The following is a 15591-nucleotide window of genomic DNA, read 5'->3' as shown; positions in this document are numbered from 1 at the left end:
TGCCATGTGCCAGAGAAACACAACACTCTCCACCAGATACTGGCAAGATATGCATTCTTGTGACAAAGAAATCAGACAGCACAGGCCTCTTGGGCTTTTCTGTGTCTTCACAAAATCCACCATGTGCTCAATCATAATAGCTGGCTCAATAAATACTCGTTAAATAACTTGGGAGAGTTATAAAGTGAATGCTTGTATCCCTTCCCTCAAATTCATACATTGCACCCAATTCCCCAATGTATTTGGAGGTGAGGACTTTAGGAGGTAATTAGGTAGATGAAGTCACAAGGGTGGGATACTTGCTGTGGGATTAGTGCCCTTATAAGTAGGTGAAGGGACCAGAGCTCTCTCTCCCCACAATGTGAGGGTATAGGGAGAAGGCAGACATCTGCAAACCACAAAGAAGGCCCTCACAGAGACTTCCCAGCCTCAGGAACTGTAAGAACTAAATGTCTGTTGGTTAAGCCACCCAGTGTGCGGCAGTCTGTTATATCAGCCTGAGCTAAGACAAAGCGTAAGGGGATCCTACAGTGCTTCAGAGTCTACCTGACTTTCAGTGTTCAGGACACACGTTCATAGATATAGTAACTTCAGGAAATTGGCCTGAATCTATACAGACTCACCACCATAAATGCTACTGTTCCACATAAGTCCTAGCCAGGTTATTTTCTCATTAACACCTACCTACCTTCTCCTCATACTTAGGTGAAGAAAAAAATTGGGCATAATATTGCAGTTAGATGTGTTCACTGAGTAATACCATCTGTCACTTAAATAATGCCTTAAAAATTTTTATTGATTGCCTTTACAGAGAGAGGAAGGGGGAAAACAGAAAGAGAAAGAGAAACATTAATTGGCTGCCCCCACAGGGGATCAAACCCACAACCCAGGTATGTGCCTTGACCGGGAATTGAACCCACTACCTTTTGGTATATGAGACAATACTCCAACCAACTGAGACACCAGGCCAGGGCAATGATGCCTTTACCATACTTTGCTTTCACTTTTTTTATAAAGTCCTTTTCACTAAGATCCAATAGGACACTATTTAGGAGAGGAAAAATTTAAACAATATAATTGCATTAATAATGCAACACTGAAGGCAACAGTGTAACGATCTCTAATACACGTTTAGACACAGAGGACAAAGAGCTAGTGAAGATTACTGATGATGGCTAAATACAGAGAACTTCAGGAAGACCCAGAGAAAATGTAGTATACCTCAAGTTAAGATGCAGAGTAAAATATAACTAAGACAAACATGAAAACAAAACATTCACATAATACACACACACACAGTAGGGGTGAAGGAGACACCAAAGTTCATTCCCAACGACAAAATTCCTAGGTACAGGATCTTGAGAAGAGGCTTAATGAAAACCTCCGTCACACACACATATTTATGGCAGCTTAACAAAGAAAACAGTACTTGGAAACTTCTAGATAATTACATTTTTATCACATTCTGATATTCTCTGGCCCTTTGTATTCAATCTTACTAGCCTTGATGAAAGACGGATAGCCAAAATTTTAAATGAAGAATTTAATTAAGCTATTTCAGGTTCTGAAAGAAAAATATTTCTCATCCTGCTTAATCACAAGAAAAAAGGGGGCAAAAGAATTCCTACATAAAATTAATGGTGCTGACATGCCACCATAGAATAAGAAAGAAACTTTATATAGGATTATGGTTAACCTGGGAATTGTGCTGAAAGAGCTAAACTCACATCTATGCATGCCAATTTTATAGGCCAAAATTAGTTGATTTAACTTATTGGCAGTTACCCTAGAAAGGCAAAAGGATATAAACTTAGCCCAAGAACCACCTTCTCCTACTTTTTCACCTAACACTGAAGTTTATAGGGGTTCCCATCTAAAGAATGAAGATTAGTTAGAAGAATATGGAAATTCTGTTATATGTTGATGAGAAACTGATAATCAAGACTTCTTTTATGAAAAACTCCTGAGGAACACTTAACATACTTGTTAAAAGATGTTTCAAGGATATATGTTAATTAGGAAAATCACTTAAGAATGGTACTGTTAGAGGTCCAGACCCCAAGGTCTCAACAAGGAAAGCCTCACAGGGCATACATCCATACACCTGTAACTCACTAAGCAAATGTGAGGCACTATGTTCACCAACTTGTGACTTTGTGCTGGCAGCAACAGTTACCAGAAGTCATTGAATTTGGCCTGTCTCAATTTCACAGCTGCATAAAATCTGTTTGGACTTGCTCATCTTCCATTAGGAAAAAGAAGGGAGAAGTTTCCAGTTTTTCAATTTAGTTTTTTCTACTAAAGAGCATTTTAATTGACAATATCCTGTCCCCACCTTCACTGTCCTCTTCTTATATTTCATTTTCAGTAATTGCACTGAGATTTCAAGTCAAAGGCCAATTCTCAGAAATGTAGCATGAGCGAAGCCTGGTCCATATACACTCAAGTTAAGCTACAGTCAGGTTCAGTACCACAGCATTCTGAGCTGCCTAGACCTATCGAATGCTATTGTCTGTAGTTTAAAATCAGGATTTAAAGTAGTTTTAATCATATCCCTTACCTAAAAAGCCACCTTCTAGATACTTTAAAATGTTCCACATTTTGTTTTAAAGGGGTAGTTTAAACTACCCCTTTAAAATAGGTAATTTTTGTCCTATTTTACTGATAGGCAAACTGAGACTCAGAGTGACAGCACATTTTCTAAGAGGTCAGCTTCTTAATAGTTATGGGATGTTGGACAAACTATTTACCTTTCTGAGTTTTCATATATTCATTGGTAAAACAGGAATATTAAGACTAAATACTTTAATATGAGAACTAAAATGCATGTAAAGAGCTTAGCTAAGCACAGATCCTGGCACATAATAAGTGCTTGATAAATATTAGCTGGCATAATATTCTTTAACTTGCCAAAGATCTGAGTGGCAATAGAAATTACAGCTAAATTGTAGTCTATCTGACATAAAATCCATGTCACCAGGCAGGGCTCTCCCAGATGCCTTCATCCACTCACCAGTGGCAGAATGAACCATACTGGAGTCTGAGGCAAAAGAGAAAAAGTCAGTAATACTGATCTTCTCTTTAGTTAAAAATTGAATATCATTTATCATAATTTTTTGCATTAATTTGGATTGTTTAATTAGTATATAAAATATTATTTATCTTGATTACTGAGTTTTGGGCACACTCTTAAATTTTATGCTCAACACAAATGCCTCACCCTCCTAACCCTGGTCCCAGCTCCATTCACTGGTGGTTCCACATTACAGTCAATTGTTTCACAGATGACCTTATAAAACTAGTAAGACTTATTCTGAACCTCTTTAAGAAGTCCAGATTAACAAATTGATAATTATTATATGGCTTCCTAAAGAAGTGTGAAATAATGTGATAACAGTATTAATTATTAACATAGACTTGAGTTATGTTACATTGTTACATATGGTATACATAAACAGTATGCACTGAATAATTCCTGACTTAATAATTCCTTAAGCATCACATTAAAGAAAAAACAACAAAGATGACTCTGTGAAAGGTGTTTAATGAGCCAAAAGGCAGCATTCTTCATTGTATGGTAAAGATAAAAGAATTACAAAAAAGTGGCTAGGCATGCTACTTCTGCATTTTGCTGCATCTGGTAGCAAAATTGTATGTGTGATGTTCTGCTAAGTATGACACCCCTCTTGAAGGAACTTTGCTGGCAGAGTTTCAGCAGAGAAGAAAGAGAAAGTGATTTAACGATTGATATTTTTCCCAGTGCATTTCTCTGATCTGACACTGCCCCAGATAGCACTGAATATACTAACAAGAAGAGTGAAAGGGGAAAATGTTGATGGCTGTGACTTTTGAAAATGTCTTTCTAGGGGAGCACTTCACAACACAACATTGCTACTGCATCCTCTGCTATGAACCAGGCTGGGAGATTCCAAGTGTGTATTCTCTCCTGACCATGCAGAAACTTATCAAGAGTACGAAAGCAATGGCTCCACTTTTCTTGGATGGTTTCAGGAGGCCTGGACCACCAATGTTACTCCCTAATCCTGGCAAGGGTAATTGTTACTCATTAATATTTAATGTCTCTTATAGCTAGTCGACAAATTTTGGGTAAAATATGACACAAAGTTGTATTTTATAACGTATTTGTAATGATTTGTTTTAACATGTAGTTTTTAGTTAAATACTTTGGCAAAAAGTAGAGATTCTCAAATGCAATCATCAATCCACAGGAACCTATGTAACTCATGGTGACTTTCCGTTGTATAACAAATACTATGCTAGTTATCTCTTAAAGGGTATGTAGAAAATTTTGAAAGACTACTTTATAACTATAATTTTTATCATTAAAATTAATGGCAGAGTCACATATCAAACCAACTCTCCTAATTTTAATAATTATAAACTCTGGACAAAATATCAAAGGTACCAAAGAGTAACCAAAAGAAGGCAAAAACTGAAAGGGATATGAGCCTGGAAAATAAAAAAACTATATAAAACCTACATTTATACAGCTTTTTCCATGAAAATATTCCCAGTCCATGCAGCAGAAGAAGAAGAGAATGCGAACAGAAAATGGAAGTCTTACTGGCTGAGCAGTAAAAGGTGTCTGAACTGGCAGAGCAGCTGGAATTTGAGGATCCTAGAAAAGACAGCACCCCAGATGGAGAAGTACTAAAGTATGCATACAACTCCACTCAAATCCTTAAATGATTCCTGACTATGCATGAACAAGATGACATTTAGGAACCCAAGAGAAAGCAAGAGTTGGAAGGCTGAAACACCGAGCATGGTTCTGGAAAGTGGGAGGTTTGAATTCAAATCCTGCCAAATTAGAGGTGCTTAGGAAACACCCCAGGGTTTGGGAAACAACTCATGCTTCCACTGAACCCCCTTAAGGTGCTCATATCTTGGGAGTAAGGCCCATATCCCAGGACTAAGACTTAAACCATCAGACTAAGGGCAAAACAGACCTACTACCACAGCAAAGCCTAAAAGTAAGTCTTCCACAGGATCAAGGTGATATTCCAGTAATGTAGCTTGCTCACTAGAACAAAACTTAACACTCTTTAGTGAGAGATAAACTTTAAGATGCATCACCCACAATGCCCAGTAAATAATAAAAACTACCATAAATATGAAGTAAATAAAATTGTATCAGTAGTTAAGAGGAAGAGTTGATAGAAACACACCCAAAGATAAACCAGATGTTAAGAATTGGCAGACAAGTACTTTATTTATTTTTATTTTTTATCCTCACCCAAGAACATTTTTTTCATTGCTTTTAAAAGAGAGAGGAAGGGTGAGAGAGAGGAAAAGTGAGAAACATCTATTCGAGAGAGAAGCACCAATCAGCTGCTTCCTGCACATGCCAGCCTGGGGACTGGGCCAGCCCACGCCCAGACTGGGGATAGAACCTGCAACTCACATATATGCCCTGACCAGGAATCAAACCTGCAACCTTTTTGTTCAGTTACAGGATGATAGTTCCACTGAGCCACAACAGCCAGGGCAAGAATTGGCAGACAAGAAGTTTAAACTATTATGACAAACATGTTTTGACAATGCACACTTTGCAAGCTTTACAAATCATACGTCACCCACCCCCAGCATTCTAGTGAACCTGAGTTGCCCACGGTTTTTAATCAAAGTGGGATTTGGAATGGTTTGTATTTGAAAGTCTGAGACCAACAACTTGAAAGTGATTAATGACAGCTAAACTTAATTATATACTTACACCTCCCAGTAGGACAAGGGAGAGAATGAAATGTCTTACCTCTCTGTAGTGAGAGGGCTTTATTAAGATCTGACAACAACTATTTAGGAGCAGTAATTGAGCTTTATGCATGATTACACAGGCTCTCCTTGTCTGGCATCCCAATATAATCACAAACTGATTGACTACTTAGGCTCCTAGTAGTGAAAGAGGAAAAAAAAAGTTGAGCTGTGTACAAAACTAACCTTTACAAGTACTTATCCTCATCCGTCAATATGATCTTATCAAGGATTTCTATAATTTCTATAAACAACCATTATATTTTAGCTGAGTCAGTAGCATTATGCTAGCTTCTACTTTAAAACATTTTCCATTGATTTCCACTCCCCCTCAAAGGAATTTGGCTTTAACTTTCTTTTCTTAATCCACTAAGCAATCTCATGAGTAAAAAGTTAATCACATGCCCTACATGTCTGATGTAATTCTTATAAACCTGCTAAGTGTTCTAATATTCATTTACCATTTTGTGAAAATAATATTTACTGAGCAAGCTGGACTACCTACCTTCTTTCCCCAGGGAAAAAACCAAAGTTGATGAGGAATATATTGAAAGGCCTGCTAAGAAGATGTTATTTTTGCTTAAAATTTTCTTTAATACCTATGGAGATTGGCATGGAATGTAGGGATGGTTGACTTGGCCTCCCTGATGTTCTTGTGTTTCCTATGTCCACTTATGCTGACACCACCACACCTGAAGATATTGATATTACTTTTACTGAGATAGAAAAACACACTTTCCCCCCCCAAGTTTTGTTGTCCGTATTGGTCTCCCAAAAGGATGCTTCACCCATTTTTTTTCTTACTCTGTCTTTCTCGGGGAGTGTATTTCCCTCACAAGAGGGCTGGAGGACATCTGAGGGATCCACCCAGAATGATATCAATAAGCAACCCATTCCACCAACAATTAACAAGTACCCAGGGACAGACTTTAGGCTGCTCTATTTATGTCATTCACAAAGTGAGTTCCCTGTTCCTTAGCAGTGCTTCTTCCAGAAACCAGGGGCAACTTTGTCTCTCACCTTGGTTGGAGAGTTGAAGTCTAGCAGCCCACAAATCTGTTTGCTCCCAAAAGTGACCCTTCGTGCCCTTTCCTGGTAAGTGCTTAGAAATTAGTCTCCTCTAGAAACTCTCTCTCCCCATGTCAGACCACAAACATGTAGGCCAACTCTTAGAACCAATCTGAAATTCTCCCTATACAAGTCATCAAGGTGAATTATCTCCAGATAGTTTGGAAGTAAACTGAATTGCCTCTCTGTAGTACTACCTTCCTAGATGCTATGTGAGGCAAATAAAATTCTTAAGAGGAAAGGACCAGTTTCTTCTTATTTAAGACAAATAGATATTTCCAATGTAAATGATATCTACTGAGCACTTTTTGGTTCAAGAAACACATTGCTAAACACTAGCTACACACCAGGCATTATAACTATAAAAATATGCCTAAGACCTCACAACCTAGTAGGAGAAACAAATATATCAACAAATGATCATAATGTAATGGGTTAACTATCACAAGAGAGCTGAATCATCGAATAAAGCAAGTAACTAAGACACCAGATGCCAAAAAGGGACTAAACAAGATTTCAGTGGCCAATTTTAAGTTCCTTCCCTTGTTATTTCCAGCTGTGTTTCCATTCTTAAAAGGAGAATGAATCACATGTTTTGAGATGAGTTTTTTTCCCAGGTAGAAAAACTAAGTTAACAGTACATAATCATTTACTTAGTACATAATCAGTTACATAAAAAATTTCATTTCCAATGTTATCTTTATTCCAATGCAAACAACCTATTGTTAAGCCTGTCACCACAGATTAAAATATTTTCACTTCAGTGAAGAAAATTCTTTCTGACTTGGTAAAATTCTTGTTTATGACATTAAGGAGTCTAGATCCTGGTTAGAATACAGTTGATGGGAACAAATTTCATTATTATCTTTATGGTATTTGCTTAAATATCCAGAGGAAAAACAAAATGTGTTGGAGACACTCCCATAAAAGTATTAAAGAAGATAAAATAAAATTCATATTATCAAATCTTATTTTCCAGGATACAAACAGAATGAATACATGTTCCTATCAAAAATTTTCAACTGAGGAAGAAGAGGAAAAAAGGTCATATAAAACCTGGCAAAGCTATTTATGAGATTATCTCAGAGGCTTCCTTAAACAAACAAAAAATATGGCTAACTACATGGCTGGAAAAAAGAAAAGAAACACTCTGGAGAACTAGCCTACGCTCCCTAGTCCTGTTCTCATCCTCATTCTTTTAAACCCATATCATGTCATTCACACACAGCACCTGCTCCCCTCCCCATCCCTAGAGTATGTGTGCATCTTCCTCTAGCACAGTCTCCTTCAGAATTTCTACAATAGAAAAAAATGATTTCATAGGGCTATTAGGCAGAATTAAAAAGTTAATATCTGGTGAAAGGACTCTTGCTGGTGGCCCACGAGGAGGTGCCATGTGCTTTTGGATTAAGAACTGGAGATTGCGGTGACACATCTGATGGTGCCAGGGACAGTGGAAAACCTGCCCAGCAGAGCACGGATTACTGAAAGGAACCTGGAGAAGTGAGCTGTGGACTTCTGTTCTTTTCCTTCTGGAAGATGCCACTTCTGATTGGTATGTTCTGAGACTGGCCTGACTGGGCAAAGTGGGGGAAGGAAGGACTGTGTGTGTCTGTGAGTATTTTAAAGGGACTTTGAGATTTAATGGTGATGTTCCGCCATTACTCTAAACCTGTATATCTTTTGAATAAATGGTTCCTTTCCTTTTCACAAAAAAGTTAATATCTATTTATTATTCATATATATTAGGCAGAATTAAAAAGTTAGTATCTATTTTGTTTGACTTAAAAACCAGATTATACCAACATGTTGAGGAGTAATTCTAAGGATTTACCTTAAACTGAAAAATGTAAGAGAAGGCACTCAAGATATATATTATCTAGCCTAGTTAATTAAAACTAGCTAAAGTTATTTCAAAATACTCACTGGAAAGTCCTTTTCATAATGAAAAAGAAAACAATAAGGTGTGAGGAGTTTTTATTAGCTATTTATCTGACACCCACATCCTTCCCTCCTCATGCACACAAGAACTACACCAGGAAAGTTAAAGAACCTGTAACATTTCACAGTAGTATTAAAAATAGAATAGTAGAACTGAATCTTGCCCAGTACCCTACTTGGGTAAAATAAAATGGGAATATGAAGAAAAGAAAGCACAAAGAAAAACTTACTTGCAGTATCCTGTGCCATTGTGGTAGGTAACACATAGTCCTTCATTTACACAGGGCTCATAGCCATCCCGACACTGCAATGCTAAATATAAAAACAAATGTACATTAGAAATAATTCCCTAATCATAACCCTCAGACATCAAAGAAATGTTAGCCAATCTAAGTCAACGTTCATTCCTAGATCCAACCTGATCTGGGTTTCCTTTTAGAGTTTTTTTCCTTAAAAAAAGATTTTATTTATTTTATTTTTAAGTATATTTTATTGATTATACTATTACAGTTTTCCCAATATTTTCTCCCCTTTATCTCCACTGCCCTGCACCCCCCAGCTCTCAGGCTTCCACCCTTTAGTTCATATCCATGGGTTGTATATGTATTTACATACAATCCTTTTAGAGTTTTAATTAGTTGTTTTTTTTTTTTTTGGCTTCTGGGGTCACAGAAGCATGGAAGCTCATCCCAATTATCTCCTCCCACATAACTGTTTTGTGATCTTGAATGATGCTATTAATTCTCTGTGCCTTGATCTCCCCAGCTATTACATCTCTATCTCCCAATGATAATAGGGAAATCCAAGCTCTAACACTCATGAAATGCCATGAGCATCAACGCATATTAAGGAAGACCTGGGTAGATATTAGATCACCATGATATTAATTAATTAATTAAGGCTTCGGGTGAGGTTTCAGAAAAGGCCACTTAAAGAAGTAATCAAGAACATCAACAATATTCATTCAACAAACGGTAGCTGAGAGCCTAGTCATATGTACCAGGCATTATACTAGGATCCAGAGGAAAAATGGAACACATAGAGAAATAATTAAAATATAATCTCTAACTTTAAAGGGAAGAGACCATGAATTATAGACAAGGGGGGTCAAAGTAAAGAAAATGAAAAAGTTCATTTGTACATACAGATAAAATAATTCTCAAATTCTTGAACCCCATTTCCTTTATGAGGCAATGAAGAGGCACTTCACCACCCTAATCCCTCCCCAAAACAGACTACTCAGAAATAAACAGCAATAGTAGAAAGTTTCATTGATTTAAGCCAAAAGAGGAAAAAAGCTATCCAAAGTCTGTCACTCACTTGCTATATAATTACAATACCTTGATTGTTTAGCTCTTAGAGTTAGAATTTTTCATCACCAAAATGATTGTAACTCTAATAACAACTGAAAAGTCAAGACAGAAAGAAACCTAGTCAAATAAAAAATCAGAAATGAAGTTCATGAACATTTTCTAGAAGATTACTAAAATTTCCATTTCCTAGGATGGTTCACATATAAAAATACCTGAAAGCAAATTGAGATGTCTTTACTTTGAGTCTCCTCTAGCCACACCACTCTTTAAATAAACTGCAATATAAAAGGGCTCTAGGCCTGCCCCTCCTGGGCATCAAAACCAGCTTCTTTCCACAGCAGGACCCAGGCACAAGCTGGATGTTACCCAAAAAATCCTCCATTAACAATTACTACATAAGAGCCGTGCATTTGCTCAGTACTGTTATCAAGTGATGGAACTATTTGAGAACATGATTACAGAAATTTCACCTCTAAAATAGTAACACTAAAAAACAGTAATAACAACAGCAGCTAACACATAGCACTAACTAAATAACAGGTACTGTCCTCAACTAATTCGATCTTCCCAACAACACTATTATGATAGTATAAGGACTTGGACCCTGAAATAGAAAATAGCAGAAGACTAGGAAGCTGAGCTGACACCAGGTGGCTAGAAGGAACCCAAGGATGTCACCACCCCTCTACTCCCTACTCAAAAACACAGAGGTCGCTGATTTTATCTCCTTTCTAACTGTCCTACTTACACTACTGACCCACATGCGCAGTTGATCAAGGTTTGACCACTACATGACCTTCCTGGGGTAGCAGTAATGAGCAACACCACCATGTTGCCCACATAGTTCAGGTGTGGAGACAGTTGCCAAGCAACCCAACAGGGGCAGAAAGTCACCCTGCCCTGACATGAAAAATTCCACTCTCCGAAACCTTCACATGCCTGCCTTTTTGCACGAGCCCGCCTTTTTGCACAAGCCTACTTTGTCTCCAGCTCACAAATGCAGTCAACCCCTGTGCCAGTTTAGAGGATTTACTTTCCTCTGTGCTGCCACTGTGCCTGAGCATAAGCTTAATAAAACCTGTCTCTAAGGTTTCCTCTCAATTTCTAACTTGCAGAACCCAAGAACTCTAATGCTAGTAAAATTTTGTGGCAAATCTGGTGTAACCTCTTGTGTCTCTACAGCAGCAGGACAGAGTGGGGAGAAGAGTCATGAATCAGGATTGACAACTGGTCAAACCTTCGACCTTTGGTTCAGCATCACTGCAATTTGTGAGTCTGTCTCTGATACTCCCAGCCCTCTCCTCTTGCCCAGACATATTTTGTTTCCTGACCAGTTTGTCTTTTCCTCTCATGTGATTGTTTTATCTCGTCCTTGAGTCCCTGGAAGTGGGTGTGAGTCCTGTGCAGTTCCTGAGGTTGGGTTTGAGTTGCACTACAGTTATATTGATGAGCAGATTGCTACCCTCTGTCCTGCTCTGAGTGTCTCAGGTTTGAGTTCCAAGGTTGGGTTCATGTTCCAAGATTGGGTTCTAGCTCCACCATAGAAGTTATGCCAGTGGGTAGATGAATTGCATCCTTCCTTTGCACCCTCAGTGGCTCAGATCTGAGTCAGTCCCAGGGTTGCATTCCAGTCCCATCCACTGCAGAAGTTCCGTTCTGTTTCTGTTTTTTTATGTCTGTTTCCACTTGATGAGACTGACTTACTGACAATCCTGACTATTTGTTGGACTACTCTCTTCAACACTAAACAAATAAAATAAAAATTAGTTTTCTTTTCCAATGTAGCCTATCCCCAATATTCTCTTGGAGATCAAAAAACAATGGCGACCATGAAGGGACAGCCTTGAGTGGCCTTTCCACCTGTGGTTCATTGATCCCTGGCCAGTGACAGTCTCTCTAGGTTCTGTCTGAGCAGCTGCCTTGACTAATTGTTCCAGGGACAGAACTGCAGTGCTCACCACTGACCAGATGTAACTGACCAACAGTACTTTCATTTTACAGTGAGAAAATTAGGTAGTTGATTACTGGAACTGTATCTGTTACTTGTCAAATCTGTGTCTCAACCTAGCCATGGAACCTTGTTTTTAACTGGAATTGGTTTTGGATTTGGTCTAGAGCTGGCAAATTAAATCTGAAAGTACTGTATGTTTGGGGCAGGGGAGGCAGAGAATGTATGAATGTGTGTTAGTAAGATATGTTGCTTGCTGATGTTGTTTTAAATGACTTGACTTTCTTGGTGACACAGTAAACTCCTTTGTGAGAGCCTTCACACCCTGTAGAGAGGCACTGCTCTCTCTCTCCGGCCCCTGGAGCCATTCCCAGGGGACTGAGGTGTTGACACACTCTTCCTGCACTTTCATGGTACCTGGTAAAGCAGCTGGCAAAGGTAGCCCGTCCAGGGCTCACTCATCAGAACTTTTTCAGTGTTGGAGAAGAATCCATATGGCAAACGTTCAGAGTTTAACCCACACCTTCCTTGGTTCTAATGGTTAAGATTTGGTGCTCTTAACATTGAACCCCCGGTTTAGTCAGAGTTTATCCCATGACTTGTTTGCTATGACCACCCAGAAAGGTTTTACAGTTTTCCCCTACTGAAAGGATCAAGCACACAGGGGCCTTTTCTTTCCCTCCCCCATCCTTTTCATCTCCAGACACTTGGCAGCCAGCATCCTGTGCTCAGGTTCCCTACCACAGCCATCTTCCTCTAGGAAATCTGTAAATTCAGACATTCTGAAGCTGTTCTTTTACCTTCTGAGCTTTCTATTTTCTGTTATTTGTGTTTGTTGACAAATCCACCTCTCCTTGAAGGAGAGGTCCTAAGCCTCTCAGAGACAATAGAATGCATTCTGTGATTGGTTATAATTTTTAAACGGCTTTAAAGAAATTCTTACAGCATGCAAAAGCTTTGGACATCTGAGCAAAATCTTAAATTAGTAACAGACTAATGTAAATACTTTTCAGAATCACATGATTTGGGTTTGGTTTGGCTATGTAGACATATCTTTAAAATCATCAGCATTAAATAATACTTTTTTTCTACCTGGATTTATTAATGAAATAAATCCATGTTATTTCTGTTGCAAAATTGTCAGCAAGGAAAATAACTTGGTGTAATAAAATTTTCATAAGTAATCTAAACTCAGGAGTAAGTAAGATAAATGTAAAATGGGGTAAAAAGTTTCTTTTAGCTTCCAGCCAAGATGGAGGCGTAGGTGGAAACACTATGCCTCCTTGCACAACCAAGTTTAAAGACAACAAAGTCTTAGCAACAAAAACACAACCAAAACAGAAAATCGAACTGTACGGAAGTCTGACAACAACAAACCATTCAGCCAGACAGGTAAGAGGGGTGGAGTCAGCAGCTGGCCCAGCGGGGTCGGGCAGGAAAAAGCAGCCAGACCAACCCAGTCACACAGGCAGCGGTTGGCAGATCCCAGGTGTGGGGTGGCAATAGGCAGACCCAATGAGGGCACAAGGCGGCTGGCTGGCTGCAGTCACACATTCATGCAGATAAATCAGGTGAAGGAGCGAGCAGTGAGACAGACCAAGCAACCCAGGGCCCCAGCAACCAGAATTAAAGCCTAAAAGCACCAACTGAAAAAACTTTCGGGGTCGAGGTGCCAGGAGACGCTCCCAGGCTCACAGAGAGTTTGTTGGAGAGACCCACAGGGTCCTGGAGGGTGCACGAGCCCACCCACCCAGGAGCCAGCACCAGGGGGGCCTGGTTTGCTTGCAGGAAGCAGCAAAGGGGACCAAAATCCAAGAGAGAGCAGAACAAGCGCCACTGCCCCTCTCTGACCCCGCCGCCACATACAGCTTCACAACCCAGCAACCTGGGTTGCCCCACCCTAGTGAACACCTAACGCTCCACCCCTCATACATAACAGGCACCAACAGACCAAAACATTATGGCTCAAAAACAGCTCAAAGCCCCAGAGCCAATACTTCTGAGCAACCAGGAGATAGCCAACCTATCAGATGCACAGTTCAAAACACTGGTGATCAGGATGCTCACAGAACTGGTGGATTTTAGTCACAAATTAGAGGAACATATGAAGGCTAAACTAATTGAAGGGAAATGCACGGGGAACCAGTAGTGATGGAAAGGAAACTGGGACTCAAATCAAGGGAGTAGACCAGAAGGAAGGAAAAAATGACCAAACAGAAAAGAATGAAGAAACAAGAATTCAGAAAAATGAGGAGAGGCTTAGGAACCTCCAAGACATCTTTAAACGCTCCAACATCTGAATTATAGGGGTACCAGAAGGGGAAGAGGAACAGACACAAGTGGAAAACTTATTTGAACAAATAATAAAGGAGAATTTCCCCATTCTGGCAAAGGAAATAGACTTCCAGGAAATCCAGGAAGCTCAGAGAGTCACAAAGAAGTTGGACCCAAGAAGGAACACACCAAGGCACATCATCATTACATTAGCCAAGATTAAAATGAAGGAGAGAATCCTAGAAGCAGCAAGAGCTAAGGGGACAGTCACCTACAAAGGAGTCCCCATCAGACTGTCAGCAGATTTCTCAAAAGAGACCTTACAGGCAAGAAGGAGCTGGAAGAAAATATTCCAAGTCATGAAATCCAAAGACCTACATCCAAGATTGCTTTATCCAGCAAAGCTTTGATTTAGAATGGAAGGACAGATAAAGTGCTTCTCAGATAAGGTCAAATTCAAGGAGTTCATCATCACCAAGCCCTTATTATATGAAATGTTAAAGGGACTTATCTAAGAAAAAGAAGATAAAAAAGATGAACAGTGAAAGGACAACAAACTCACAGTTATTAACAACCACACCTAAAACAACAGCAAACTAAGAGGACAGCTAGATCAGGAGCAGAACCATAGAAATGGAGATCACATGTAGGGTTAGCAACAGGGGAGTGGGAAGAGGAGAAGGGGGGAGAAGGTACAGAAAATAAGTAGCATAGACGGTAGGTAGAAAATAGACAGGGGGAGGGCAAGGATAGTAGGGGAAATATAGAGCCTGAAGAACTTGAGACACGTGGTCATAAACTAAAGGGGGGAATGGTGGGGGAGAGGTGTGGGGGGTAGAGGGGAGTGAAGGGGGGAATAGAACAACTGTAATGGCATAAACAATAAAATATATTAAAAAGGAAAAACATTTCTTTTAGGTTAACTAGCAATAATTAAATCATTTATGTAATGAAATTATTTTATAAATTTCTTTGGTAACTTGAAACTTTAAAGTTTTCTTAGCTAAATTAAATGATGGATAGTCATTGAATGTCTAGAACATTTCTAATAAGATAAAATAATAAAACATTAATTACTGAAAACATAGATAAGTGTTTCTCTACTTTCTGCTTATCATAGAGAAACTAAAGATATTTGAGTACATTAGTAAGCATGTCCTGTGCCACATTAAAAAACTGTGTGTGAGAAAATATATTTTTGAGAAAATTATTAAACATGTTCATAAATATATCAATCTAAAGAATACTAATGGCGTACTTTTTAGTTGTCACTAG

The 15591-nt window shown here is 38.9% G+C and overlaps 1 protein-coding gene across 2 annotated transcripts in view; it reads right to left on the bottom strand.

The window, feature by feature from the left end:
* NOTCH2 (notch receptor 2) overlaps positions 1–15591 on the bottom strand; it is a 204731-nt gene that overhangs the window by 105918 nt on the left and 83222 nt on the right. For both annotated transcript variants that reach the window (XM_037167776.2, XM_037167786.2), the window contains one exon: positions 9012–9093. In XM_037167776.2, the coding sequence (XP_037023671.2) occupies positions 9012–9093 (82 nt within the window). The remainder of the gene's footprint in view (positions 1–9011; positions 9094–15591) is intronic.

The sequence above is a fragment of the Artibeus jamaicensis genome, unplaced genomic scaffold (genome assembly GCF_021234435.1).
Source record: "Artibeus jamaicensis isolate MK-2021 breed Jamaican fruit bat unplaced genomic scaffold, CSHL_Jam_final scaffold_1689, whole genome shotgun sequence".
NCBI classification, from domain to species: domain Eukaryota; kingdom Metazoa; phylum Chordata; class Mammalia; order Chiroptera; family Phyllostomidae; genus Artibeus; species Artibeus jamaicensis.
The sequence above is the reverse complement of the archived record's forward strand: the minus strand, read 5'-3'. Positions and strand labels throughout refer to the sequence as shown.